The sequence below is a fragment of the Cibotium barometz genome, chromosome 17, assembly GCF_041138505.1.
Source record: "Cibotium barometz isolate CiBa-2024 chromosome 17, ASM4113850v1, whole genome shotgun sequence".
Taxonomy (NCBI): domain Eukaryota; kingdom Viridiplantae; phylum Streptophyta; class Polypodiopsida; order Cyatheales; family Cibotiaceae; genus Cibotium; species Cibotium barometz.
Window position 1 is genome coordinate 38,235,079 of NC_141062.1, and position 26,802 is coordinate 38,261,880.

The window sequence follows — 26,802 nt, forward strand, 5'->3', positions numbered from 1 at the left end:
ATACCCATATTTTTTTGAGTAATTTCCATGGCCTATCACTCCTAGTCTGTGTATATTTATGGTGGCTACACAACATCTCCCTGCCCACACCCCTCATCCAGTGGCTATTGCCCTGTCCACCAGTAGTAGGGCAGACTATGGTGGCCACCGGTTGGCCTGGCAAGCCCAGACAACCTCCGCATTGTGAAGCCACCCTTGTAATCAGTAAAATCTTTCTTTGAGTGATTTTCAACGCATATTACTCCATGACCTTGTAGAAATTTCTCTCTTTTATTATTTCTAAGGTCTCTTTCCTTTTCCTCCAAGTTTCAAAATGAGTTTGTTTTTTTAACAGATACAAATGGATGATGCCAACATTCTCCCTTCTATACGGGATATGTGCATTCTATTCCATCAAAGTGCAAGCATTCTTTCGAATGTCTTCTATCAAGAGCAACGACGGCACTTCTATGTCACACCCACCTCATACTTGGAACTCCTTAGCACATACAAGGATCTTCTCGGACAAAAGAGGTTGGAGATTGACACACTCAAGAAAAGATATGCCGTTGGTCTAGAGAAACTTTTTGATGCTGAGGGACAGGTCAATGTAATGAAAAAGGAACTTGAGGCTCTTCAGCCTATTTTGATCAAGACAGCAGAAGAAACAGACAGTCTTTTAAAAACCATAGCTAGGGACAGGAAAGAGGCTGAGAAAACAAGAGGGGTTGTTGAAGAAGAAGAAGCTATAGCTAATGTTAAAGCAAAAGAAGCAGAATCCATAAAGGCTGACTGTGAATCTGAGCTTGCTGTGGTAAGTGCAACAATAAACACAGTACAGTAACATGTGACACACTGCATATGGGTAGATTCATGAAATTATGTTTGTGATTTGCATTGTTGATGTATTCTGATATTTACTCAACCACACTCTAATAAGGTTAGGTAGGCCACACATAGGCAATTGTCTTTCACGAGGAGACAGGCTTACCGCCCAGCTGCCTGTCCGTGCCCCTGCTGTCTTCCCGCTTTTGGCCAGAGCCCTCCTGCCCTCAGTCTCTGCCTCCGCCCTCCTTCACCGTCGCCTCTCTCCGCCCTCCTTCTGTCATCCTGCTTCTCATCCCACCCACCACTTCATTGTCTGCGCTCTCAGCTCGCCTCTGCCCCCTCCTCCCTCCGTTTTGCCTTCGCCCCCTCCTCCCCTGCCCTTCCCCAGCTGCCTTTGCCCCCTGTCCCCCCCCCCCACCCCCCACAAAAAGCCAGCGCCGCCCCTCTCCTCCCCTCTACCAGCGCACAACCCCTTCCACCCTCCGCCTTCTCTCCCCTGCCCACTGCCCCCCTCCCTCGCCTCTTGCATGCACCCCCTTGCCCCGTCTCCTTCTGCCTCTTGCCCTCAACCTTCCCTGTCCAACCCCCCCCCCCCCCTTCTTTCCTTTCCTTTTTCTCCGTCACCCGTCCGCCTTCCCGGGTTGTTTTGCCTTTCCCCCTCCCGGCTTCCCATTTCCTCACCTCTCCCCTTTAGAGCTTCAAGGTAGGTTTACAATTCTTTGGGCAGCATTTTTTTTTTTTTTTAAAGGAGACTTCTATTAAGTATGAAAAAAATTTACAAAATGGAGATTTCACACCAAGAAAGGTGGAGATCTCAACCAATCAAAAGCCCTGTACTGCCAATAGGATCCTGAATGAGAGGATGTGAAAAAGATACCAATGTCCCACTCTCTCATAAACTGGCCGCACTTCCTCTCCGCCGCAGCCCTCGAAGATCCCTGGATTCTGGCCCAGGTAACCATGATGGCGTGAATAATGTCACTCCAACTCGTGCAAAGACACTGAGAAACAAGAATGGGAGTACCCTCAATAGCCTCGGTGCATCTAGCCTTCCAGATATTTCAGGCTGAGATGCTAGCAATAATCTCCCAAGAACTGTCTAACCTCTGTGCCGGAGGGACAAAGTGTGAAAGTGGCAAATCCTGAAGACAACACTGCCGAGCAACTCCTTGCCTAACCATAATGGCCGAGCTCCTATCAGTCCCCTCGAATCTCAACTGAGGCCCAGACTGTGTCAACCAAATGATAGAACCAAAAGAAATGATAGCATCCCTCTTAATCCTACCAAAGAGGTGTGCAATCGCAGACCAAACCCTATGTGCTTCCCTGCATTCCCATAAACAATGGTAAACTGACTCCGAAACTCCTGCACATCTAGGGCATGCTGGGCAAGCACCAGCAACTGACCTCCACTGATTGGTGGCCAGATCACCATAAAGAGAAACCCAGATAAAGAAGAAAATCTGTGGCTTCCTATAAGAATGCCACAATCTCCGCCAAAAAACCCTCTGAATGTCAGTCGAAATGCCGTAGGATTCCCAATGGGGTCTAAAAGTAGGGACACTCTGAACGTGTCCCAAGATAAGATGTCTGGCATTTCGCACCGTATAACTGAAAAAAGGCATGCTTTTCAAGGGGTTACAAGCATCCTTCCACACCCACTCACCGGGGTCCCAATGCAAATGTCTGGTAGGGCAGCCACCATACAACCATAGGCTAACACTCTCTGTGATCATCCCTGGGGGGGGGGGCGCGGTCAACAAAGACATGCTTCCCTAACCTGCCAACAACTCTGACTGGACGAAACTGGGGGCCCTCAAGAAGGTCCTACACGTCACATCTCTCCAATTGCCATCCATCCTGTAGAGAAAAAAAGAAAAGTACATCATCCTCCCTATCGGGTTTACCTGCAATCTCCATACGTTGCTTCAAAGGGCCACAAGGGCCCGGAAGCAAAACATAGTCCTCAAAGAGCTCAATGTCACGTGCAAGAACCATGACCCTGGGGACAGCATCCGCCGAGGCAGTGACCACCTGGGCAGAAGATGTCGGCAAGACGTGAAGGGAGATCACTTGAAGAACAAGCCCAATGGCAGACCCGACGGCCTCTAACATAGGCCAATATGCACAAGGAAGACCTGGGAATCTAAGAGTAATCGGGAAACGGTTTGGGTCTTCCTCAACAGGGTCAAAGTAGCTAGGGAAGAAAGAATATCTTCCTCGGGCCCAATGGCAAAGGGCTGCCCTTCAAAACCTCTGAGGCTGCGTCCTCAGAATCAAAATCCACTTGGAAGAAACCTCTTCCAAGCAACGTTACATCTTGAAAGTGTAGAGCGAGGTTGGAGGGCAGAGCCGCCAGGACCCAATCCCGAGCTTGGAGACTGGACGGGTGAGATCCAAAGATTCTGCCAATGAGGGTCATTTTGGAGTCTTTCTCTATTTCGGCGTAGAGGACCGGGAGCTTGGCTTCGGAAAATACAATGGTTCACCCGGCCGAGGGAGAATGATTAGCCATGATGCTAATCGAGAAAAAGACCGACTTGAACCCGGATAATGAGGAGCAATCCGAACCAAGGGGAAGAGGAAGGCGTTGAGGCAGAGGAAAGGAAAGGATGGTGGAAAGGGAAAAGGAAAAAGGAAAGGGAAGCAAGGGGAAAAGGCTGGACACAAAGGCGAAGAGGGGCAGGGGAAGGGCAGCACCTAAACTCATCCCTACAAGCAATAGTCTTGCAAGAGGAGCCAATGGACAAAACATTGAAGTTCGAGGCTCCTTTAGATACACTAATCAAACAATCGATGGCAACACAGTCAAGGAGGACCCCAAACCTTCCACATCAACCCTACAGAAAACTCCACCAAGACTCTCACGATCACGATATCTTAATAGTATGAAAATATGGGTGGAAATGCATCTACTTGTAGCTCAAGGTGCCAATCAAATTTGGGTGCCCCGACAGTGCTGCGCAGAGGGAAGAGAAGGGCGGGCAGGGGCAGGGGCGAACAGAGGGGAAGGAAAGGCGAATTAGGGTGGGCAAAGGCAAGGAGGGGAGGCGGAGGAGGATGGGGGGCGAAACAGGAAGAGAAGCGGATGGGCGCAGCGAAGGAGGAAGGAAACAAAGGAGGAAGGAGGGGGCAGTGCAGGAGGAAGGAAGCGATGGCAGAGGAACAAAGGCGGAGGCGGAAGCTGGCGATTCAGGCAGCAAAGGGAGGAAGGAGGGGCGCAGCGATGGAGGGAGGAAGCGAAGGCAGAGGAACAGAGGCGGAGGAAGGATCAGAGGCGGAGGGGAGCGTATTAGGGTTCGGGGAGCTCGCGGGTGATCCTTGCTTGATCCGCCATCACCGTGTGTGACTTGATTTGATTCTCTGTGTACTTTACCCAAGGGATCCCATAGGGCAGCATTTTCTTACAACAAGTTTCGGCCTTTTCTGATCTACAACCCCTAGGAGGACTCCATGGCAGCCACTGTCATACCCAATCGAGGCCACCGTTCCTTGCCTATTGTTTTGAGAAGCGGATCTTCAGTTCGTCGCCTCAACAATAGCATCCTTAGAGGCCTCCACTTTGGTATGCAAGAATTTTGGTAGCCACCCAACGCGCGGAAAACTCTGAGATCTTTTACAGACTAACCTCCTTGGTGCGCCTGGAAAGATTACTGATATTCATAACCTGGAACTTCAATGTTTTGTTCATTGGTTCCTTTTGCAAGACCATTGCTTGTCGGGGTGAGTTCAGGTTGTCCCAATGACACCCAAGTGTCTATTGTCATGATGTTATGACTTTCTCGAGGGCTAATCAATGCGCGTTTGCGCTGATGAACATCATTTCCTTTAGGGAAATCCAAAGAGATGGACATCACTGACACAGGGCTACAGAGATCATCATAGGACCATGAGGAGGTCACAGTGTATGGGAGATATTTCTTAGAGCTGGGAGCTGCACATGGTCTCGTTATCTATAACGGGATGTCTCGATGGCCCTCCTCCCCGATGTCCTCACCTCCTTCCCTCACTCAGGAGGTACTAGCACAGTGGACTACCTTATGGGATCTCCAGCTTTGGCACACCTTCTCCCCGACTTCTCCATCTCGCCACCCCCCTTTGAGGCTCTGACCATGTGTTAAGGCTCACCCTAACCCTCCTTGAAACACATCCAAAAAGAGCTTACCTAGTGAACCGCAATTGTCATGAGGATCTTTGCAATGGCCGAGCTCGTAACCCTCGAGGTCTCCAAGCTCTACAACTCCAGAAGCAATTCCACCGCGTCTCCCGCTGTAAGCGTTGTCACCCGCCGTGTTGCACTACGGTCCTCGTCCCTCCTCTCACCTCACTTCACTCACACACACTCACTAGCATGCATTAGGGAGAGAGATTAGCAAGAGGATTAGCAAGAGCAAGACTCAATTGCACAATGGAAGAGTCTTTTGTATTATGAGAGAAATTCACTTACATACATGACCATAAGTGTTCACACTCACTTAAATTGTGGCTAGCCGAGCACTTTAGGCTCATAAAAGGCCTAATGCTATTACAATGACTACTCTCATAATATATCCATGAAGTACATCACTTAGGACTTCATCCTAACTTGCTACCACACGCTCTTGAAGCGGGAATCGCCATAAATACTCCGTCACACTATTACGGGCGCCCGTCCAAGTTGTAGCTTTGGACACTATTGCTTCATAGCTTGAATGTATGACCCTTTGGTGTATCTACCATGACTCCTTGATGTAAGATAATGGCGGTAGCTCTTGTTAATCCTAGAATTGGATTAACATTCCCTCCTTCCTAATGACAATCGCGTCCGTGTGATCGCGTTGAAGACCTTTGTGTGGGGAGAATGAACAGACTTTGTCGATGGCTTTGATGTTGAATGACGTTTAATGGTCTTTGGTCCTCCGGAGGAAATAAGAAAATCTAGTTAATGAATGAAGAGGTTGTGGTGTATTGGGAATTCCTAACGGGGTGGGGGGCTTTTGCGAATGATTGCATTTTTATATTTGTGTGAGACGTTTTTTTTTTTTGGCTCACTTTGTTTTTGGCAATCATCGGCAAGATTACATGTAATTTTTGTTAGTGGGGACACTAAGAGATGTTAATAATGGGAGAGAAGAGAGAGAAAGATCCAGAGAAACATAGACTTAATCATCAAAACGAGATGGTGATTCTCAGTTCCTCATTTGATTCATTGAAGCGACATTCATCATTTGAAGTTAATGGCTTGTGATGATGTTCCTTTGTGTGGCAGGATTCTTGTCAAATCTTGTTGAGTGGGACCTGATCCTGTCTTTTTCTGCCCATGCTTTTTATGTTTTTATGTATATTTAAGTGCTCTTAGAAGCAGATTTTCATGAAGTACAAGAATTGAGTCATATAGACTCTTATTGAACTGCTCTGTGTTGAAGTAGCCACGTGTTGGTGAGGATTGAAAGAATTACGTCGACTTGCGAGGCTAATATAGAGATCTTCACTAGGGATGGAAAATCATTGAGTTGTGAAAATTGTGGCGTCTTTTGGAGAGGTTTGTAATTTGAAGGAAAATTCCAGGCAATGGGTTGTACCATTGACCAGGCTTCCGTCCACCATGGCCCCCCCATCCACAGATGTACTAGAAAGTTGTTGATGGTGAGACATTGGTGCAAATGTTCTCCAGTGCATGAGTATGGATTCGTACTCATGGAGTAGCTGCTACATTAATTTAGCCAAAAGAATAGTAAGCAATAAGCTTAACAAATATATAGTGGCTATTGTTTGATATTGCTTAATCCATGATGAGACTTAAATCGTGAAAGTGCATGTTCTTAAGCCTTGAGATGGAACTCCTTGAATTTGCAAATTTTGATCTCATTTTTTTTTCTCCACGTGAACTGCTAAGACGTGAAACACTGAGACGTGAAAGACCAGACGTGAATGTCATGACGTGAAAGTCATGACGTGAAATAGTAGACGTGAAAGTTGTGACATGAAAGAGTAGACGTGAAAGTCATGACGTGAAAGAGCAGACGTGAAAGTCATGACGTGAAATAGCAGAGACTAACATGGACCATGACTTTGCAACTGTGTTTGCACTTGCTTAGGATGGATCATTTATCATTTCCAAAGAGGGGTGACAAGAGCATTGTTATTTTGTTCTTGATATGCTCGTAAGTCTCCATATTTGATCTTGAATTTGTTGCTGAAATGATGTCGAGGCAGTAGGGAAGACTGCTGATTGTTTGCTTAAACAGACAAGCTCTCGTGTTGACGCTGGATGCACGAGAGTGGTTGAGGGATTTGCTTGCTGTTTCTTAGGCCTCCATTCTTGTCGAACTATAGGTGAAGTTGTTGGGGTTGAAGTCAGTGGGGTGAGGTTTTCTTCACATTGTTCAATTTTGGCAACCATATGATGAAATTACCATCATAGTATCCTTGTTATTGAAGTACATGCACAAGCACCCATCTTTGATGAACACTGTAATTTGGTTGCCGATGTGCTTAGTGTTAAGGCTTCCTTCTTTGTGCGAGCTTAGGGGACTTTGTGATGCGCTTGAGGACCCAAGCTTTGGTATTTCTTTGGTAGTACCCTTGTGCTGTGCAGGCTACAGCAATGTTTTTGGTACCCACACTTGTTGCATTGGTGGAGTTCTTTCTCGCATAGGCTTTTGTGGACGGTGTTGTGGAGTACTCTTGTTCTTCCTTGGCTTTTGAGTGCCTCGTTGAGGAAGAGGTTTTGACTGTCAAGGCACCCAAATGTGATTGGCACCTTCATAGTAGCCTTGAGCTACAAGTAGCTACTTCTCCACCCATATTTTGATACTATTAAGATATCGTGATTGCAGTAGTCTCGGTGGAGACATCATTTGGGTTGATGTGGAAGGTTTGGGGCCCTCCTTGACTTTGGTTGGCGCTGAGGCTGCAGGTTTGAGACTTACTGAGATTGTTGATGATGAGGTTAGAGTCTCTTGTGGAATGGTTTTCGATGACGAGGCCTTTGAGCATGTGGTTGTCCCTTTGGTGAGGTTTGTCGATGAAGATGCATAGGAGCCGGGGCCTTTCCTTTGAGTTCCCTTTTAGAGTTAGATGATTGGACTCTGGGAAATTCTTTAGGAATAGATGCTGATTTGTGAGGTTTTGGCATCGAACTTCGTAGGTGAGGATGGGGTTGATGGAGTAGAGGCTTTATCGGAGTTGGTTGTTGATGCAGATGGTAGGTCATTGTGTAGAGGGGCTTTTGTGGAAGAGGCTTGTATCCTTTTGCATTTAGGATCATAGATGCTACAGCCCTTTGATAGGGGCAGGGCTTTGATGCTGTTTGTAAAGTATGTACAGGTATTTGATACAGTTGGTTGGCTCAGGTCTGTTGGTTGGCTTTGGAGGAAAGTGATGTTGTTTCCTTTTGACCCAGGAGGGTGATGATATCCTGGATGCTGCTGTGGATATTGTAAAAAAAGATGAGGAGAGTGTCATGGAAGAGAGCAGATTTGAGCAGAAAAGATGCACTGAAACACATTCAACCATGGGCGTGAGCTAAATGTGTGGGGAATCTATGACCCCTCCCAAATCCAGTGCATAAATGGATGTAAAGTATGAAAAGTCGTGTATGGTGAATCCAAGCTGGTGAAAGACAACGTGGCAGCCAGGAGAAAAGGCACAGGTGCGCAAATCAAAATAGCAGGAGCATGGGTGATCATGGGAGACGCGCGACGTAGATTCTGGAAGAAGGCAAGGAGGAAGCGACGGGCCTAAAGAGGGCGACGGAGTTTTGATGATATAGGCAGTAGGTGGGCTTGAGAGACCACCAGAGACGAGTCTCCTGCAGATCTATGCGCCTAATTGTTGTGTGCAAGCAATGGTTGCTGCACTTTTCTTCCAATTTGCTAAGAAGTCGGTGCAATGTGAGAAAGATGTTTGGATCAGAGCAGAGAGCTGGAGACTGGAGAATTGGCCATGGTGTGATCCAGGGTTCTCAGAGAGGTTACTCTGTTAGATACTTGATCCTTTGCATTCTTCTCTGACTGCATCGACTAAAGATTGAGTTTCGGAGTGAAGTCGCTAGTGTCCATGTAACTTGGTTGAACACAATGCTAATCAATACACTTAAATACACTAAGATTTGAAGGACACTTGCTCATATACAAGAAGTAAATTGCTGAATTGACAAGAGACACACAATGAGCCGGAACGGCCGACCCCTCCCTTGAGTAAATTGTATTACTATTGGAGAAATTCAATACACAGCTTCACGGGCATCCATTGCCAAATCCTCCATGCCAATGCATATGAAATTCAGCATTTAGAAAACAATGGTATGTCGATGTAGATCACCAAGGAGCTGCCTTGATGCCCGGCCCGACTTCAGTGCCCATATTCTCTACCATTGGCTCTATGTTCTACCAAGCAAGTTAGCAACATCTTCAAGAGCACATAGGACAAGAGAAATACTACACAGGGCGGCTAAACAAGGAGTCCTGCCCTTCTACTGAGTAAGTAATGACAATACATTGTCCAATTACCTTACCAGTCTTCATAGAAGTTGTTGCAAGCGGAAGCCTTCGCGTTGGAAGCTTTAGAAGTGTTGATATCTTCGATTTGCCGCAATCCTTCGCGACAAAAGTCTTCAAGAGGATGAAGGGAACCCTGGGAAAGCTTCCCCTATGGTTCAACTTGAGAAAGGAAGGCTGAAATTAGGGTTTTCAGCAAAAAGACCAGAAATTACAGCAAAAATGAGAGCTGTTTTGCTGAATTTCAGTCATTAGGAGTGAGTAGGAGAGTGATTAGCACTTGGAAACACTCTTGGAAGCTTGGAAAACACCCTAGCAAGTTGGGTATGGCTATGGAGAGCTTGGAAATGGAGAGAAATGGTGGAAAAACAGAGTTTTCAGCCTCCAAAAATCCTCATGAAGAGAAAACACGAATTTCTCTTAATAAGTAAGTGAATTGGGGTCCAATCAGGTGAAGGGACATGGGGAGATGCCCATTTATGAGTAAAAGGGGAGGATCAGGTCCTGGACATTGAGTCTTGTCCGCCTCGGGACTTCAGTGAGTGTGAACTTGGAAGAGGTCATAATTTATAAGTGACTTTTGGGCGCCCAAACTTTAATGAAATGGGAACGCACTCACTTATAAATATTGGCTAAGTCCTAAGGGCTATTTGAGCCTAGATTGGGAAATACTTACCACCTGTTCACATGCCACACAACCATGTCAGCAGACAGTTTCACACGCACGGTTCACGGGCGGGCGTCCCCTTACCCGGAACTACACATAGGTCATGCAGGCATGAAAACAGCATGCAATCTCATTTGCAGGCAAGCACATAAAGATGCTATGCAATGCAACATTCGCATGAGCAATTTCCGTTCATGAAACCATATAAGCCCAGGCGTTTCCAGGCAAGTATATACGATACCAGACCCAGTGGAAAGCCAATCCTCCAGGCGTTTCCGGGCATGTACACAAAGGCACAAGTCCCAGCGGAAAGCCAAGTCCTCCAGATATTCCGGGCATGATAACATCAAGTCCCAGCGGAATATCATATCCAACTATACAGCATGACACGTGTCAATCACCTGCATAGGCATATTCCATAAGCCATGGACACTAATCCAATATGTACATAGTGTGAAAGCAAGAGTGAACCATTCAGGTGGCCAAATGGTGACATTCCCCCTCGCTTCTAAACAGTTGTCCGCAACTGAAATGCATCCAAATATGTCTGAAGCACATGCGGGCAATCTTTGAAGAACTCTTCATCTACCCATTTAGCATCAATGGGAAGATAGTTCTTAAACTTCACAAGATAACGCCTCACAACTTTGCCTGCAGCAAGCTTGCGTTCCTTGTGATACACAATCTGCTCTGGCTGCAAGATCTCCTCAAGCTCATCCACTTCTGGTGGATCCTCAGTGACCATTTCACTGGGCTCCGGCCCTACATACTTGCGAAGAAGACTCACATGAAAAGCATTGTGTATGTGCCAATGACTAGGTAATACCAATCTGAAAGCCACTTCATTGATCTTCTCGATCACTCGAAAAGGTCCATAGTACCTAGTTGCAAGCTTAGGATATGTACCCTCTTTGCCAGGCCTCTTTGCAAGTCTTGCTTTCTCAAATTTCAGCAATACCCAATCATTCTCTTTAACATCCAATTGCCTTCTATGCTTGTCGGTAGCCTTTTTATGCTTGTCTTGTGACCTTGCAATGGCTGTCCGCACCTGAGCAAAAGCAATATCCAAGTCTCTTACATACTCATCAGCTGCAAATATCTCATCCTTTGTGCGAAGGATGGGTGGCAAAACCACCTTACCATAAACAATCTCAAACGGGGCCTTTCCCGTAGATGCATGCACTGTGTTGTTGTATGCAAATTCCACAAGCGGTAAGTACTTCTCCCAAGAAGACTTCTGATCCGCCACATAACATTTCAAGAGATCCAGCACGGCTGAATTTGCAGCCTCACTTTGCCCATCCGTTTGAGGGTGATAAGCTGATGAGAAGTCCAATTTGGTGGCCATATTATCAAATAAGGCCCGCCAAAAGAGACTTGTAGTCCTAGGATCTCTATCCCCCACAATGGACTTCGGCATTCCATGATGTTTGAACACTTGTGCAAGATATATTTTAACCATATGCTCAGCTTTGATGGTCTTTTTGACCGGCAAGAAATGAGCTTGCTTGCTAAACCTGTCCACAATTGTCCAAATTGCATCATTACCCTGTTGGGTACGTGGCAAGTCCATAATGAAATCCATTGTAATACTTTCCCATGGCTACGTGGGAATAGGCAATGGCTGAAGCAAACCTGGTACCTTTTGCCTATCAAATTTGACCTTTTGACAGGTGATACGTGCACGTACATGTGCCTCTATGTCCTTCCGCATACCTGGCCAAAAGAAATACCGCTCAATCATGTGCGTAGTAGGCATTATGCCTCTATGACCAGCATATGGAAGAGCATGGCACTCATCCAAAACCTTTTGCCTCATGTCAGACACCACACATAGGCAATTATCTTTCATGAGATAACCCTCTTTGATCACATATGAGGCATGTGCATGACCAGCCATCAAATCAGCCCAAATAGTGGCAAAATCAGCATCCATATGATACAAATCACGCATGGTAGACAAGTCCCCATGAGAGGCAACCGAGATAGCTGCTACATACGGCTTTCGTGACAATGCATCGGCCACTACATTCTTCTTTCCCGGGGTGTGCAAGATCTGAAAATGAAACATAGAGAGGAAATTGGCCATCCTCATGTGCTTCTCTGACAATTTAGTTTGAGTAAGAAAATATCTCAAACTCTGGTGATCTGTCTTCACAGTGAAATCAGCCCCAAGAAGGTAATGTTTCCATATAGTAAGTGCATGAATTACAGCCAAGAGCTCTTTCTCATAAATGCCAAGAGATAGCTCTGCATCATGCAATCTACGACTCTCATAAGCCACGGCATGTCCCTCTTGATTAAGGACAGCCCCTATGCAATTTCCAGATGCATCACATTCCACACAAAAAGGCTTTTGCAAATCCGGAACGATTAACACTGGACCATGAGTAGTTGCATCTTTCAATTTGAGGAATGCATCTCTCTCTACATTAGTCCATTTGAACACGGCCTTCTTCTTTTTCAAATCATGCAAAGGAGAAGCAATCCATGCAAAGTGCCGAATGAACCTGCGGTAGTAAGAGCATAATCCAAGAAAACTACGGATCTCATGCACCGAACTCAATTCGGGCCAATTCCGAATTGCATCAATCTTTGCAGGATCCATCCGCACTCCATCTTTGGACACAATATGTCCAAGATAATGTATCTCTGACAAGAAGAACTCACTCTTCTTTGCATTTATGAAGAGTTTATGCTTATGGAGCTCTTCAAAAACAATAGCCAAATGAGCTTTATGCTCTTCTTCGGTCTTCGAGAAGACTAGGATGTCATCAAAGAAGACACCTGTAAATTTCCTGTACCCACGGAATATGCGATCCATCATTCTATTGAATGTAGCCGGGGCATTTGTAAGACCAAAAGGCATAACAAGATACTCATAAAGCCCAAATGCTGTCCTGAAAGCAGTTTTGTGTACATCCTGAGGCACTACACGCACTTGATAATATCCACTCTTGAGATCAATTCGGCTAAAGCATGCCGATCCATCCAACTTGTCAAGGATGTCGTCTATGCGTGGAATCGAAAACCAATTCTTGATGGTAAGCTTATTCAAAGCTCTATAATCCACACACATACGAAAGGATCCATCCTTCTTTTGAACTAAGAGGACGGGTGAACAATATGGAGAAGAGCTTGGCTGAACCAAACCCTTCTTAAGAAGCTCATTTACTTGCTTCATGATCTCCTCTTTTTGGGATGCACTTACACGATAGGCTGGCCTATTAGGTGGTGAGCTACCCGGCACAAGATCAATACGATGATCTTCCGGTCGTACAAGTGGTAACTCATTTGGTAACTCATCAGCAAAACAATTATTGTGCTCTTGCAAAAATTTCAGCCTATCATTACTAAGAGTGTTTACATGTACATTATTTTTCTCAACATGATCTCGTACAAAAATCAAGTACGCAAAAACACTCTTTTTCATTACTTTCTTAATTTGTACATGAGATACAAGGGGAATGGTATCACCCTCTTCACCAGCATCAATTACATGTTCTCGGCCTTTATGTATGAAGGTGATCCTGTTGGTCTTGTAAGCCTTGCACGGATCAATACGTGTATGCCAAGGCTTTCCAAGCAATACATCACAGCCATTCAAAGGCGCCACAAGAAAATTCTCATGATCCACATAGCCTTGAATGTGTATGCGCAACTTGCCAAAAATAGGCATGACCTGCACTTCTCTACCAACAAAGGCAGCCCCTGCTTCAATTTGAGGACCCATGTCCTCCACTTCAATACCCAAAGCAGCTGCCATCTGAGTGGATATGAAATTTTCAGATGCACAATCATCAAACATAAACAAAGCGGGCTGATCCTTGAGTTGTCCCCAAGCTTTGCATACAACCCTATCTTTGCTATCATGTGAAGTGTTGCCCTACACATCCGGAACCATATGCACATTAGGCTTCTGTACGTTAGCATTTTCAGCTTTGTTCTTCTTATTTGGGCATGCTTTTGCCATGTGCTCAGTGCTGCCACAAGTAAAGCATTTGCCTTCACACATATATTGCTCCTTCTTCTCAGCACTAAGACCAAAGTTTGCCGGCTTATAAGGGCGCTTTTTAGCAAACTTATTTTCAGCTTTTGGACCTGATTTGGCTTGGTTTTGGTCCCTTTTAGGTGGCTGTCCATCATTTTGCAGGTTTTGGACAGCCCTCTCTTTGCCTTGAAATGAGGGTTTAGCCTTATTGGATCAACTCAATTTGAGTTCCAATTGCTTGGTGGCGGTGGCGGCTGCGATTAATTGGTGTAAGGTATGACCAGGATACATTTTTAATCCCGCTTTGTACACGGGTTGCAATCCCGATTGAAACCTTCTCTTCCTTTCCGCCTCGGTGACATGCATAAATGGAGACACCTCCAAAAGAACTTTCCAAAACTTTTGTACATATGCATTTACCGATTCCCCCTCATTTTGCTTTACCCAATCCCACTTCATTGTTATCTCATTCAATGCATTGGGAGGCAAGAATTGAGCATAAAACCTCTCCTTGAACTCTTCCCATGATTTAACGGGATTCGGTGAGAGCTTCTCCGTGAGCCACCAATGGGCAGCAGTGCCTTTCATGAATATGCTTACATGCCGGATCATGGATTTCTGAGTGAAATCCTCATCACTGAAAGCAATATCAAACTGGGCAATAAAAGCAAGTGCCTTTGATGCATCATACTCTCCATGATATGTGTCAAACTTCACAGATTTGTCTCCGGCTTTAAAGTCACGAGACTTTGATGCATGTGTGTGCATCTCAACATGTTTTCCCCCATGTTTGTCCATTGGGACAACTCCTGTGGACTGGCATCATTTTTGGACCAAAAGGTGATGCATAAGGCATAGATACATGTGCCCTGTAAGCATGAGGCATGGCTGGCCCCTCAACATGCATTGATACATTTTCAGCCATAGCTTCTCCCTCACGAGCACACTCGAAGGCATGAGTGGCATGAGAGATACGCGGAATACCTGCACCAACAGAAAATTGCAGTCCATGTTGCATGTGTTGTGCATGTACATTTTCAGCCGGCAATGGCATTTGACATACATTTTGACCACTGCCATAAACATTGTATCCTTCACGGGCTACATGAGGTATTCCTGCATGGCGTGAAGTCACTGATTGTTCCTCTCCCATCGCATGGAGGTTCATCCTCTTAGACATAACTTCTTGTTCGGGCACTTGTGGGGATTCCAAGACATGTGGGATGGTTGCCTTTTCTGCATAGGCATCCTCGGTACGAGCCAAGTATGCACGTGCTGCATCCCTCGGTTGCATGTGCAACTCTTGAGCAATCATTGCCATTGCATGATCCATATAAGATTCAGCTTTCTTGGTCTTCAAACGGTCATGTACCAATGGATCCTCGCGGCGATAGAGATTCAATTCTTCTTGTTGTGCTTGGAGAAGAGCCTGCATACGAGTAAGTTCAGCCCTCAAGACTATGGACTCTTCTTCTTGCATATTCTCTTTGCCACGGGACGGCTGTCCCACATATTCATGTTCCCTATTGTGCACCACATGAGTTTGCTCATCCTGTAAAGCATTGGAGGCATGCATTTCATTGTCCCTGCCTCTTGTATTAGCATCTCCAACATTCATTGTATGGCTGTCCATAATGTTCTAAGTGTAGAGATAGCTAGTGTTCACGGTGATTGTCTCTCACGATAGAAGTGAAAGAGAACCGTATGCTCTGATACCAATGTAACTTGGTTGAACACAATGCTAATCAATACACTTAAATACACTAAGATTTGAAGGACACTTGCTCATATACAAGAAGTAAATTGCTGAATTGACAAGAGACACACAATGAGCCGGAACGGCCGACCCCTCCCTTGAGTAAATTGTATTACTATTGGAGAAATTCAATACTACATAGCTTCACGGGCATCCATTGCCAAATCCTCCATGCCAATGCATATGAAATTCAGCATTTAGAAAACAATGGTATGTCGATGTAGATCACCAAGGAGCTGCCTTGATGCCCGGCCCGACTTCAGTGCCCATATTCTCTACCATTGGCTCTATATTCTACCAAGCAAGGTAGCAACATCTTCAAGAGCACATAGGACAAGAGAAATACTACACAGGGCGGCTAAACAAGGAGTCCTGCCCTTCTACTGAGTAAGTAATGACAATACATTGTCCAATTACCTTACCAGTCTTCATAGAAGTTGTTGCAAGCGGAAGCCTTCGCGTTGGAAGCTTTAGAAGTGTTGATATCTTCGATTTGCCGCAATCCTTCGCGACAAAAGTCTTCAAGAGGATGAAGGGAACCCTGGGAAAGCTTCCCCTATGGTTCAACTTGAGAAAGGAAGGCTGAAATTAGGGTTTTCAGCAAAAAGACCAGAAATTACAGCAAAAATGAGAGCTGTTTTGCTGAATTTCAGTCATTAGGAGTGAGTAGGAGAGTGATTAGCACTTGGAAACACTCTTGGAAGCTTGGAAAACACCCTAGCAAGTTGGGTATGGCTATGGAGAGCTTGGAAATGGAGAGAAATGGTGGAAAAACAGAGTTTTCAGCCTCCAAAAATCCTCATGAAGAGAAAACACGAATTTCTCTTAATAAGTAAGTGAATTGGGGTCCAATCAGGTGAAGGGACATGGGGAGATGCCCATTTATGAGTAAAAGGGGAGGATCAGGTCCTGGACATTGAGTCTTGTCCGCCTCGGGACTTCAGTGAGTGTGAACTTGGAAGAGGTCATAATTTATAAGTGACTTTTGGGCGCCCAAACTTTAATGAAATGGGAACGCACTCACTTATAAATATTGGCTAAGTCCTAAGGACTATTTGAGCCTAGATTGGGAAATACTTACCACCTGTTCACATGCCACACAACCATGTCAGCAGACAGTCGCACGGTTCACGGGCGGTTGTCCCCTTACCCGGAACTACATATAGGTCATGCAGGCATGAAAACAGCATGCAATTTCATTTGCAGGCAAGCACATAAAGATGCTATGCAATGCAGCATTGGCATGAGCAATTTCTGTTCATGAAACCATATAAGACCAGGCGTTTCCAGGCAAGTATATGCGATACCAGACCCAGTGGAAAGCCAATCCTCCAGGCGTTTGCGGGCATGTACACAAAGGCACAAGTCCCAGCGGAAAGCCAAGTCCTCCAGATATTCCGGGCATGATAACATCAAGTCCCAGCGGAATATCATATCCAACTATACAGCATGACACGTGTCAATCACCTGCATAGGCATATTCCATAAGCCATGGACACTAATCCAATATGTACATAGTGTGAAAGCAAGAGTGAACCATTCAGGTGGCCAAATGGTGACATTCCCCCCCGCTTCTAAACAGTTGTCCGCAACTGAAATGCATCCAAATATGTCTAAAGCACATGCGGGCAATCTTTGAAGAACTCTTCATCTACCCATTTAGCATCAATGGGAAGATAGTTCTTAAACTTCACAAGATAACGCCTCACAACTTTGCTTGCAGCAAGCTTGCGTTCCTTGTGATACACAATCTGCTCTGGCTGCAAGATCTCCTCAAGCTCATCCACTGCTGGTGGATCCTCAGTGACCATTTCACTGGGCTCCGGCCCTACATACTTGCGAAGAAGACTCACATGAAAAGCATTGTGTATGTGCCAATGACTAGGTAATGCCAATCTGAAAGCCACTTCATTGATCTTCTCGATCACTCGAAAAGGTCCATAGTACCTGGTTGCAAGCTTAGGATATGTACCCTCTTTGCCAGGTCTCTTTGCAAGTCTTGCTTTCTCAAATTTCAGCAATACCCAATCATTCTCTTTAACATCCAATTGCCTTCTATGCTTGTCGGCAGCCTTTTTATGCTTGTCTTGTGACCTTGCAATGGCTGTCGGCACCTGAGCAAAAACAATATTCAAGTCTCTTACATACTCATCAGCTGCAAATATCTCATCCTTTGTGCGAAGGATGGGTGGCAAAACCACCTTACCATAAACAATCTCAAACGGGGCCTTTCCCGTAGATGCATGCACTGTGTTGTTGTATGCAAATTCCACAAGCGGTAAGTACTTCTCCCAAGAAGACTTCTGATCCGCCACATAACATTTCAAGAGATCCAGCACGGCTGAATTTGCAGCCTCACTTTGCCCATCCGTTTGAGGGTGATAAGCTGATGAGAAGTCCAATTTGGTGCCCATATTATCAAATAAGGCCCGCCAAAAGAGACTTGTAGTCCTGGGATCTCTATCCCCCACAATGGACTTCGGCATTTCATGATGTTTGAACACTTGTGCAAGATATATTTTAACCATATGCTCAGCTTTGATGGTCTCTTTGACCGGCAAGAAATGAGCTTGCTTGCTAAACCTGTCCACAATTGTCCAAATTGCATCATTACCCTGTTGGGTACGTGGCAAGTCCATAATGAAATCCATTGTAATACTTTCCCATGGCTGCGTGGGAATAGGCAATGGCTGAAGCAAACCTGGTACCTTTTGCCTATCAAATTTGACCTTTTGACAGGTGATACATGCACGTACATGTGCCTCTATGTCCTTCCGCATACCTGGCCAAAAGAAATACCGCTCAATCATGTGCGTAGTAGGCATTATGCCTCTATGACCAGCATATGGAGGAGCATGGCACTCATCCAAAACCTTTTGCCTCATGTCAGACACCACACATAGGCAATTATCTTTCATGAGATAACCCTCTTTGATCACATATGAGGCATGTGCATGACCAGCCATCAAATCAGCCCAAATAGTGGCAAAATCAGCATCCATATGATACAAATCACGCATGGTAGACAAGTCCCCATGAGAGGCAACCGAGATAGCTGCTACATACGGCTTTCGTGACAATGCATCGGCCACTACATTCTTCTTTCCCGGGGTGTGCAAGATCTGAAAATGAAACATAGAGAGGAAATTGGCCATCCTCATGTGCTTCTCTGACAATTTAGTTTGAGTAAGAAAATATCTCAAACTCTGGTGATCTGTCTTCACAGTGAAATCAGCCCCAAGAAGGTAATGTTTCCATATAGTAAGTGCATGAATTACAGCCAAGAGCTCTTTCTCATAAATGCCAAGAGATAGCTCTGCATCATGCAATCTACGACTCTCATAAGCCACGGCATGTCCCTCTTGATTAAGGACAGCCCCTATGCAATTTCCAGATGCATCACATTCCACACAAAAAGGCTTTTGCAAATCCGGAACGATTAACACTGGACCATGAGTAGTTGCATCTTTCAATTTGAGGAATGCATCTCTCTCTACATTAGTCCATTTGAACACGGCCTTCTTCTTTGTCAAATCATGCAAAGGAGAAGCAATCCATGCAAAGTGCCGAATGAACCTGCGGTAGCAAGAGCATAATCCAAGAAAACTACGGATCTCATGCATTGAACTCATTTCGGGCCAATTCTGAATTGCATCAATCTTTGCAGGATCCATCCGCACTCCATCTTTGGACACAATATGCCCAAGATAATGTACCTCTGACAAGAAGAACTCACTCTTCTTTGCATTTATGAAGAGTTTATGCTTATGGAGCTCTTCAAAAACAATAGCCAAATGAGCTTTATGCTCTTCTTCGGTCTTCGAGAAGACTAGGATGTCATCAAAGAAGACACCTGTAAATTTCCTGTACCCACGGAATATGCAATCCATCATTTTATTGAATGTAGCCGGGGCATTTGTAAGACCAAAAGGCATAACAAGATACTCATAAAGCCCAAATGCTGTCCTGAAAGCAGTTTTGTGTACATCCTGAGGCACTACACGCACTTGATGATATCCACTCTTGAGATCAATTCGGCTAAAGCATGCCGATCCATCCAACTTGTCAAGGATGTCGTCTATGCGTGGAATCGAAAACCGATTCTTGATGGTAAGCTTATTCAAAGCTCTATAATCCACACACATACGAAAGGATCCATCCTTCTTTTGAACTAAGAGGACGGGTGAACAATATGGAGAAGAGCTTGGCTGAACCAAACCCTTCTCAAGAAGCTCATTTACTTGCTTCATGATCTCCTCTTTTTGGGATGCACTTACACGATAGGCTGGCCTATTAGGTGGTGAGCTACCCGGCACAAGATCAATACGATGATCTTCCGGTCGTACAAGTGGTAACTCATTTGGTAACTCATCAGCAAAACAATTATTGTGCTCTTGCAAAAATTTCAGCCTATCATTACTAAGAGTGTTTACATGTACATTATTTTTCTCAACATGATCTCGTACAAAAATCAAGTACGCAAAAACACTCTTTTTCATTACTTTCTTAATTTGTACATGAGATACAAGGGGAATGGTATCACCCTCTTCACCAGCATCAATTACATGTTCTCGGCCTTTATGTATGAAGGTGATCCTGTTGGTCTTGTAAGCCTTGCACGGATCAATACGTGTATGCCAAGGCTTTCCAACCAATACATCACAGCCATTCAAAGGCGCCACAAGAAAATCCTCATGATCCACATAGCCTTGAATGTGTATGCGCAACTTGCCAAAAATAGGCATGACTTGCACGTCTCTACCAACAAAGGCAGCCCCTGCTTCAATTTGAGGATCCATGTCCTCCACTTCAATACCCAAAGCAGCTGCCATCTGAGTGGATATGAAATTTTTTAGATGCACAATCATCAAACATGAACAAAGCGGGCTGATCCTTGAGTTGTCCCCAAGCTTTGCATACAACCCTATCTTTGCTATCATGTGAAGTGTTGCCCTACACATCCGGAACCATATGCACATTAGGCTTCTGTACGTTAGCATTTTCAGCTTTGTTCTTCTTATTTGGGCATGCTTTTGCCATGTTCTCAGTGCTGCCACAAGTAAAGCATTTGCCTTCACGCATATATTGCTCCTTCTCCTCAGCACTAAGACCAAAGTTTGCCGGCTTATAAGGGCGCTTTTTAGCAAACTTATTTTCAGCTTTTGGACCTGATTTGGCTTGGTTTTGGTCCCTTTTAGGTGGCTGTCCATCATTTTGCAGGTTTTGGACAGCCCTCTCTTTGCCTTGAAATGAGGGTTTAGCCTTATTGGATCGACTCAATTTGAGTTCCAATTGCTTGGTGGCGGTGGCGGCTGCGATTAATTGGTGTAAGGTATGACCAGGATACATTTGTAATCCCGCTTTGTACACGGGTTGCAATCCCGATTGAAACCTTCTCTTCCTTTCCGCCTCGGTGACATGCATAAATGGAGACACCTCCAAAAGCACTTTCCAAAACTTTTGTACATATGCATTTACCGATTCCCCCTCATTTTGCTTTACCCAATCCCACTTCATTGTTATCTCATTCAATGCATTGGGAGGCAAGAATTGAGCATAAAACCTCTCCTTGAACTCTTCCCATGATCTAACGGGATTCGGTGAGAGCTTCTCCGTGAGCCACCAATGGGCAGCAGTGCCTTTCATGAACATGCTTACATGCCGGATCATGGATTTCTGAGTGAAATCCTCATCACTGAAAGCAATATCAAACTGGGCAATAAAAGCAAGTGCCTTTGATGCATCATACTCTCCATGATATGTGTCAAACTTCACAGATTTGTCTCCGGCTTTAAAGTCACGAGACTTTGATGCATGTGTGTGCATCTCAACATGTTTTCCCCCATGTTTGTCCATTGGGAGAACTCCTGTGGACTGGCATCATTTTTGGACCAAAAGGTGATGCATAAGGCATAGATACATGTGCCCTGTAAGCATGAGGCATGGCTGGCCCCTCAACATGCATTGATACATTTTCAGCCATAGCTTCTCCCTCACGAGCACACTCGAAGGCATGAGTGGCATGAGAGATACGCGGAATACCTGCACCAACAGAAAATTGCAGTCCATGTTGCATGTGTTGTGCATGTACATTTTCAGCCGGCAATGGCATTTGACATACATTTTGACCACTGCCATAAACGTTGTATCCTTCACGGGCTACATGAGATATTCCTGCATGGCGTGAAGTCACTGATTGTTCCTCTCCCATCGCATGGAGGTTCATCCTCTTAGACATAACTTCTTGTTCGGGCACTTGTGGGGATTCCAAGACATGTGGGATGGTTGCCTTTTCTGCATAGGCATCCTCGGTACGAGCCAAGTATGCACGTGCTGCATCCCTCGGTTGCATGTGCAACTCTTGAGCAATCATTGCCATTGCATGATCCATATAAGATTCAGCTTTCTTGGTCTTCAAACGGTCATGTACCAATGGATCCTCGCGGCGATAGAGATTCAATTCTTCTTGTTGTGCTTGGAGAAGAGCCTGCATACGAGTAAGTTCAGCCCTCAAGACTATGGACTCTTCTTCTTGCATATTCTCTTTGCCACGGGTGACAAGAGACACACAATGAGCCGGAACGGCCGACCCCTCCCTTGAGTAAATTGTATTACTATTGGAGAAATTCAATACTACATAGCTTCACGGGCATCCATTGCCAAATCCTCCATGCCAATGCATATGAAATTCAGCATTTAGAAAACAATGGTATGTCGATGTAGATCACCAAGGAGCTGCCTTGATGCCCGGCCCGACTTCAGTGCCCATATTCTCTACCATTGGCTCTATATTCTACCAAGCAAGGTAGCAACATCTTCAAGAGCACATAGGACAAGAGAAATACTACACAGGGCGGCTAAACAAGGAGTCCTGCCCTTCTACTGAGTAAGTAATGACAATACATTGTCCAATTACCTTACCAGTCTTCATAGAAGTTGTTGCAAGCGGAAGCCTTCGCGTTGGAAGCTTTAGAAGTGTTGATATCTTCGATTTGCCGCAATCCTTCGCGACAAAAGTCTTCAAGAGGATGAAGGGAACCCTGGTAAAGCTTCCCCTATGGTTCAACTTGAGAAAGGAAGGCTGAAATTAGGGTTTTCAGCAAAAAGACCAGAAATTACAGCAAAAATGAGAGCTGTTTTGCTGAATTTCAGTCATTAGGAGTGAGTAGGAGAGTGATTAGCACTTGGAAACACTCTTGGAAGCTTGGAAAACACCCTAGCAAGTTGGGTATGGCTATGGAGAGCTTGGAAATGGAGAGAAATGGTGGAAAAACAGAGTTTTCAGCCTCCAAAAATCCTCATGAAGAGAAAACACGAATTTCTCTTAATAAGTAAGTGAATTGGGGTCCAATCAGGTGAAGGGACATGGGGAGATGCCCATTTATGAGTAAAAGGGGAGGATCAGGTCCTGGACATTGAGTCTTGTCCGCCTCGGGACTTCAGTGAGTGTGAACTTGGAAGAGGTCATAATTTATAAGTGACTTTTGGGCGCCCAAACTTTAATGAAATGGGAACGCACTCACTTATAAATATTGGCTAAGTCCTAAGGGCTATTTGAGCCTAGATTGGGAAATACTTACCACCTGTTCACATGCCACACAACCATGTCAGCAGACAGTTTCACACGCACGGTTCACGGGCGGGCGTCCCCTTACCCGGAACTACACATAGGTCATGCAGGCATGAAAACAGCATGCAATCTCATTTGCAGGCAAGCACATAAAGATGCTATGCAATGCAACATTCGCATGAGCAATTTCCGTTCATGAAACCATATAAGCCCAGGCGTTTCCAGGCAAGTATATACGATACCAGACCCAGTGGAAAGCCAATCCTCCAGGCGTTTCCGGGCATGTACACAAAGGCACAAGTCCCAGCGGAAAGCCAAGTCCTCCAGATATTCCGGGCATGATAACATCAAGTCCCAGCGGAATATCATATCCAACTATACAGCATGACACGTGTCAATCACCTGCATAGGCATATTCCATAAGCCATGGACACTAATCCAATATGTACATAGTGTGAAAGCAAGAGTGAACCATTCAGGTGGCCAAATGGTGACATTCCCCCCCGCTTCTAAACAGTTGTCCGCAACTGAAATGCATCCAAATATGTCTGAAGCACATGCGGGCAATCTTTGAAGAACTCTTCATCTACCCATTTAGCATCAATGGGAAGATAGTTCTTAAACTTCACAAGATAACGCCTCACAACTTTGCCTGCAGCAAGCTTGCGTTCCTTGTGATACACAATCTGCTCTGGCTGCAAGATCTCCTCAAGCTCATCCACTTCTGGTGGATCCTCAGTGACCATTTCACTGGGCTCCAGCCCTACATACTTGCGAAGAAGACTCACATGAAAAGCATTGTGTATGTGCCAATGACTAGGTAATGCCAATCTGAAAGCCACTTCATTGATCTTCTCGATCACTCGAAAAGGTCCATAGTACCTGGTTGCAAGCTTAGGATATGTACCCTCTTTGCCAGGCCTCTTTACAAGTCTTGCTTTCTCAAATTTCAGCAATACCCAATCATTCTCTTTAACATCCAATTGCCTTCTATGCTTGTCGGCAGCCTTTTTATGCTTGTCTTGTGGCCTTGCAATGGCTGTCGGCACCTGAGCAAAAACAATATTCAAGTCTCTTATATACTCATCAGCTGCAAATATCTCATCCTTTGTGCGAAGGATGGGTGGCAAAACCACCTTACCATAAACAATCTCAAACGGGGCCTTTCCCGTAGATGCATGCACTGTGTTGTTGTATGCAAATTCCACAAGCGGTAAGTACTTCTCCCAAGAAGACTTCTGATCCGCCACATAACATTTCAAGAGATCCAGCACGGCTGAATTTGCAGCCTCACTTTGCCCATCCGTTTGAGGGTGATAAGCTGATGAGAAGTCCATGGACACTAATCCAATATGTACATAGTGTGAAAGCAAGAGTGAACCATTCGGGTGGCCAAATGGTGACAGTCCACCTGAGGGAGACCTATGAGCTTTGTTTTTCTTTTCTCATGATTATGCCCATGGTTCAGGGCTATTGAGACAATGAAGTTTTCTTGTGTATCTGAAACAGAGAGTGTTTGGGTTTTATCCTTTGTTTGGTGGTTTTGGTTATGATGATTGAGTGTCTTACATAGAGGTTATGGAAATGATATTTCTGAGTGTGTGAGTCTGACAACTAGGGAATTGATTCTGAGTCAGACTCAGTTAAGAAGGCACAGAGCTAGTTCTGAGTCAGCTGATCATCAAAATCATCAGCTGTGAGTGTAGGGACCTTACTTTAGCTTGTCTAAGTGAGTGTGAAGTGTTTGTGAGCTTGGTCAGATAGTCTGGGGCTACTAGAAGTCAACAGTCAGAAAGACTAGTGGGTTAAAGATATTTCTCAGGTAGCCAGTTGTTAGTTGCTATCACAGCTGAGGGTATGTACTGGCTTGGTTTGAATGCCTGGTGGGTTTACAGGCATCAGCTGACTCAGAGGGGAGAGATTCTGCTTCAGTTGGGTTAGTTGAGCAAGCTTGAAAGAGGACAGTCATTCGGAGGGAGGCAGTTGACCTGTGGTGTGACATCTTTGCAAGTTTAGAGGTGTCTGAGGCCTAGAGGACGCCAGCGGACAAGTGTGAGGAAGTTTCTGCCCCAGTTGAGTCTTCTGGGTCAGTTTACTCTATATTTTGACAGTCGGGTCTGTCTGAGATTGTACAGTCAGAAGGGAGACGGAGAAGTGTCAACTGAGGGCAACAGACTAGTGCAGAGAGGTCCTGAACCAAGAGTAGGAGGTGGGCTAACAGTGGAGGACACTCTATGAGGCTTGGAGGACAGTTTTCAGCCTCGGAACTAGAGAAGGCTTTTCGGAGGCAGAAACAGGGTGTTCTGCGTCAGCTGGAGACAGGTTTGGTCAGCTAGTGGTCAGTTGTGGTCAGGAAGGGCTTTGAGGAGAATAGTCAATAGTGTTGGAGGTGATAGCTGACCTGGGAGGACAGTCTGAGGAGCTGACCAGGTCAGAAAGGGAGGTTGGGAGGGTTAAGAATTGTCAAGTGAGTCAACTAGAGCTAAGATGATAGGAGAGCAGGTCTGAAAGATGCCCTTAGAGCTGGGATTCTATCATTCTAGCATCCCCCAGTTCTGATCCCATATCTTTTCTTCCTTGTGTGCCTGTTGGTGGTTTATAGAGGCCATCACCCGGAGACCACACAACGTACTATCACCTAGGGTAGTAGCCGGGGTGACTGAGGCCGGCCCCATGCTCTTCTACAATGAGGCAGCAAGTGGGCAGGCCCGCCCTCCGACTCTCACCATAGGATTGATACAATTCCCACCCCTGACAAGACGGCAGAGCCTTGGTTCCAGGCACCAGTTCGACATGGGAAATCATCAGCAGCATAGCTGCATGGCATATATGGCAAGCCCGTTGCAGCGAAGCCATGGAGGGTACTCTCACCCCTACAGCAAAGTCCATCAACTCCATTTGGACTGACATCATTCATAACCTCCGCAATCAATGGGGGAAGCTTCAGGGCAGGTCCGATCGCATGCGCAGACAGAGAGAGGCCTTCCTGCGCACATGGCACATGGGTCCCTTTCTCACTAATCGGCCCCGGCGAGATTACTTGGCATTATAGACCGCCGGTGGCGCTCCTTCCCCCCCCCCCCCCCTTTCCCCTTGTATGAGAGTGTTCCCCTCCGAGAGCAGCCAGCCATAGAGGGAACCACCCCTTCTTACTTTGTTTTTTGCCTCTTATGAGGGTTATGAGCATGTACATTTTTAGCCCTTGGGCTGCCGATTTTTAACTAATAGAAGAACCTCTTTCCCAGAAAAAAAAAAGGTTAGGTAGGTCAATTGTTTGCTGACTTCTTTACAATAGACGCTTTCCTAATAAGCACGAAAACTAGGCTGGCACATTCACATTGGCTGAAAAGGTGCACTTAACCTAGTTTTTTTATGTCCATGATTTGGGGGTGGCAATGTCCATTAATAGGGGCCTTTGACTTTTCAACCTTATATTCATTTCAAAACCAAAATAACCAAAAGGTACATTAGAAAAAAGACAAAAGCGTTCGTGTGCTTAAATTTTAAATTTCATGCAAAAAAATGTACTTA

General features: G+C 45.3%; 1 protein-coding gene across 1 annotated transcript in view; it reads left to right on the plus strand.

Annotated features, from left to right (window-relative positions):
• Positions 1 to 26,802, plus strand: part of LOC147629972 (uncharacterized) — a 300,394-nt gene that overhangs the window by 235,719 nt on the left and 37,873 nt on the right. Inside the window, exon 33 of the mRNA XM_086811523.1 lies at positions 335 to 793. Within this exon, the coding sequence (XP_086667649.1) occupies positions 335 to 793 (459 nt within the window). The remainder of the gene's footprint in view (positions 1 to 334; positions 794 to 26,802) is intronic.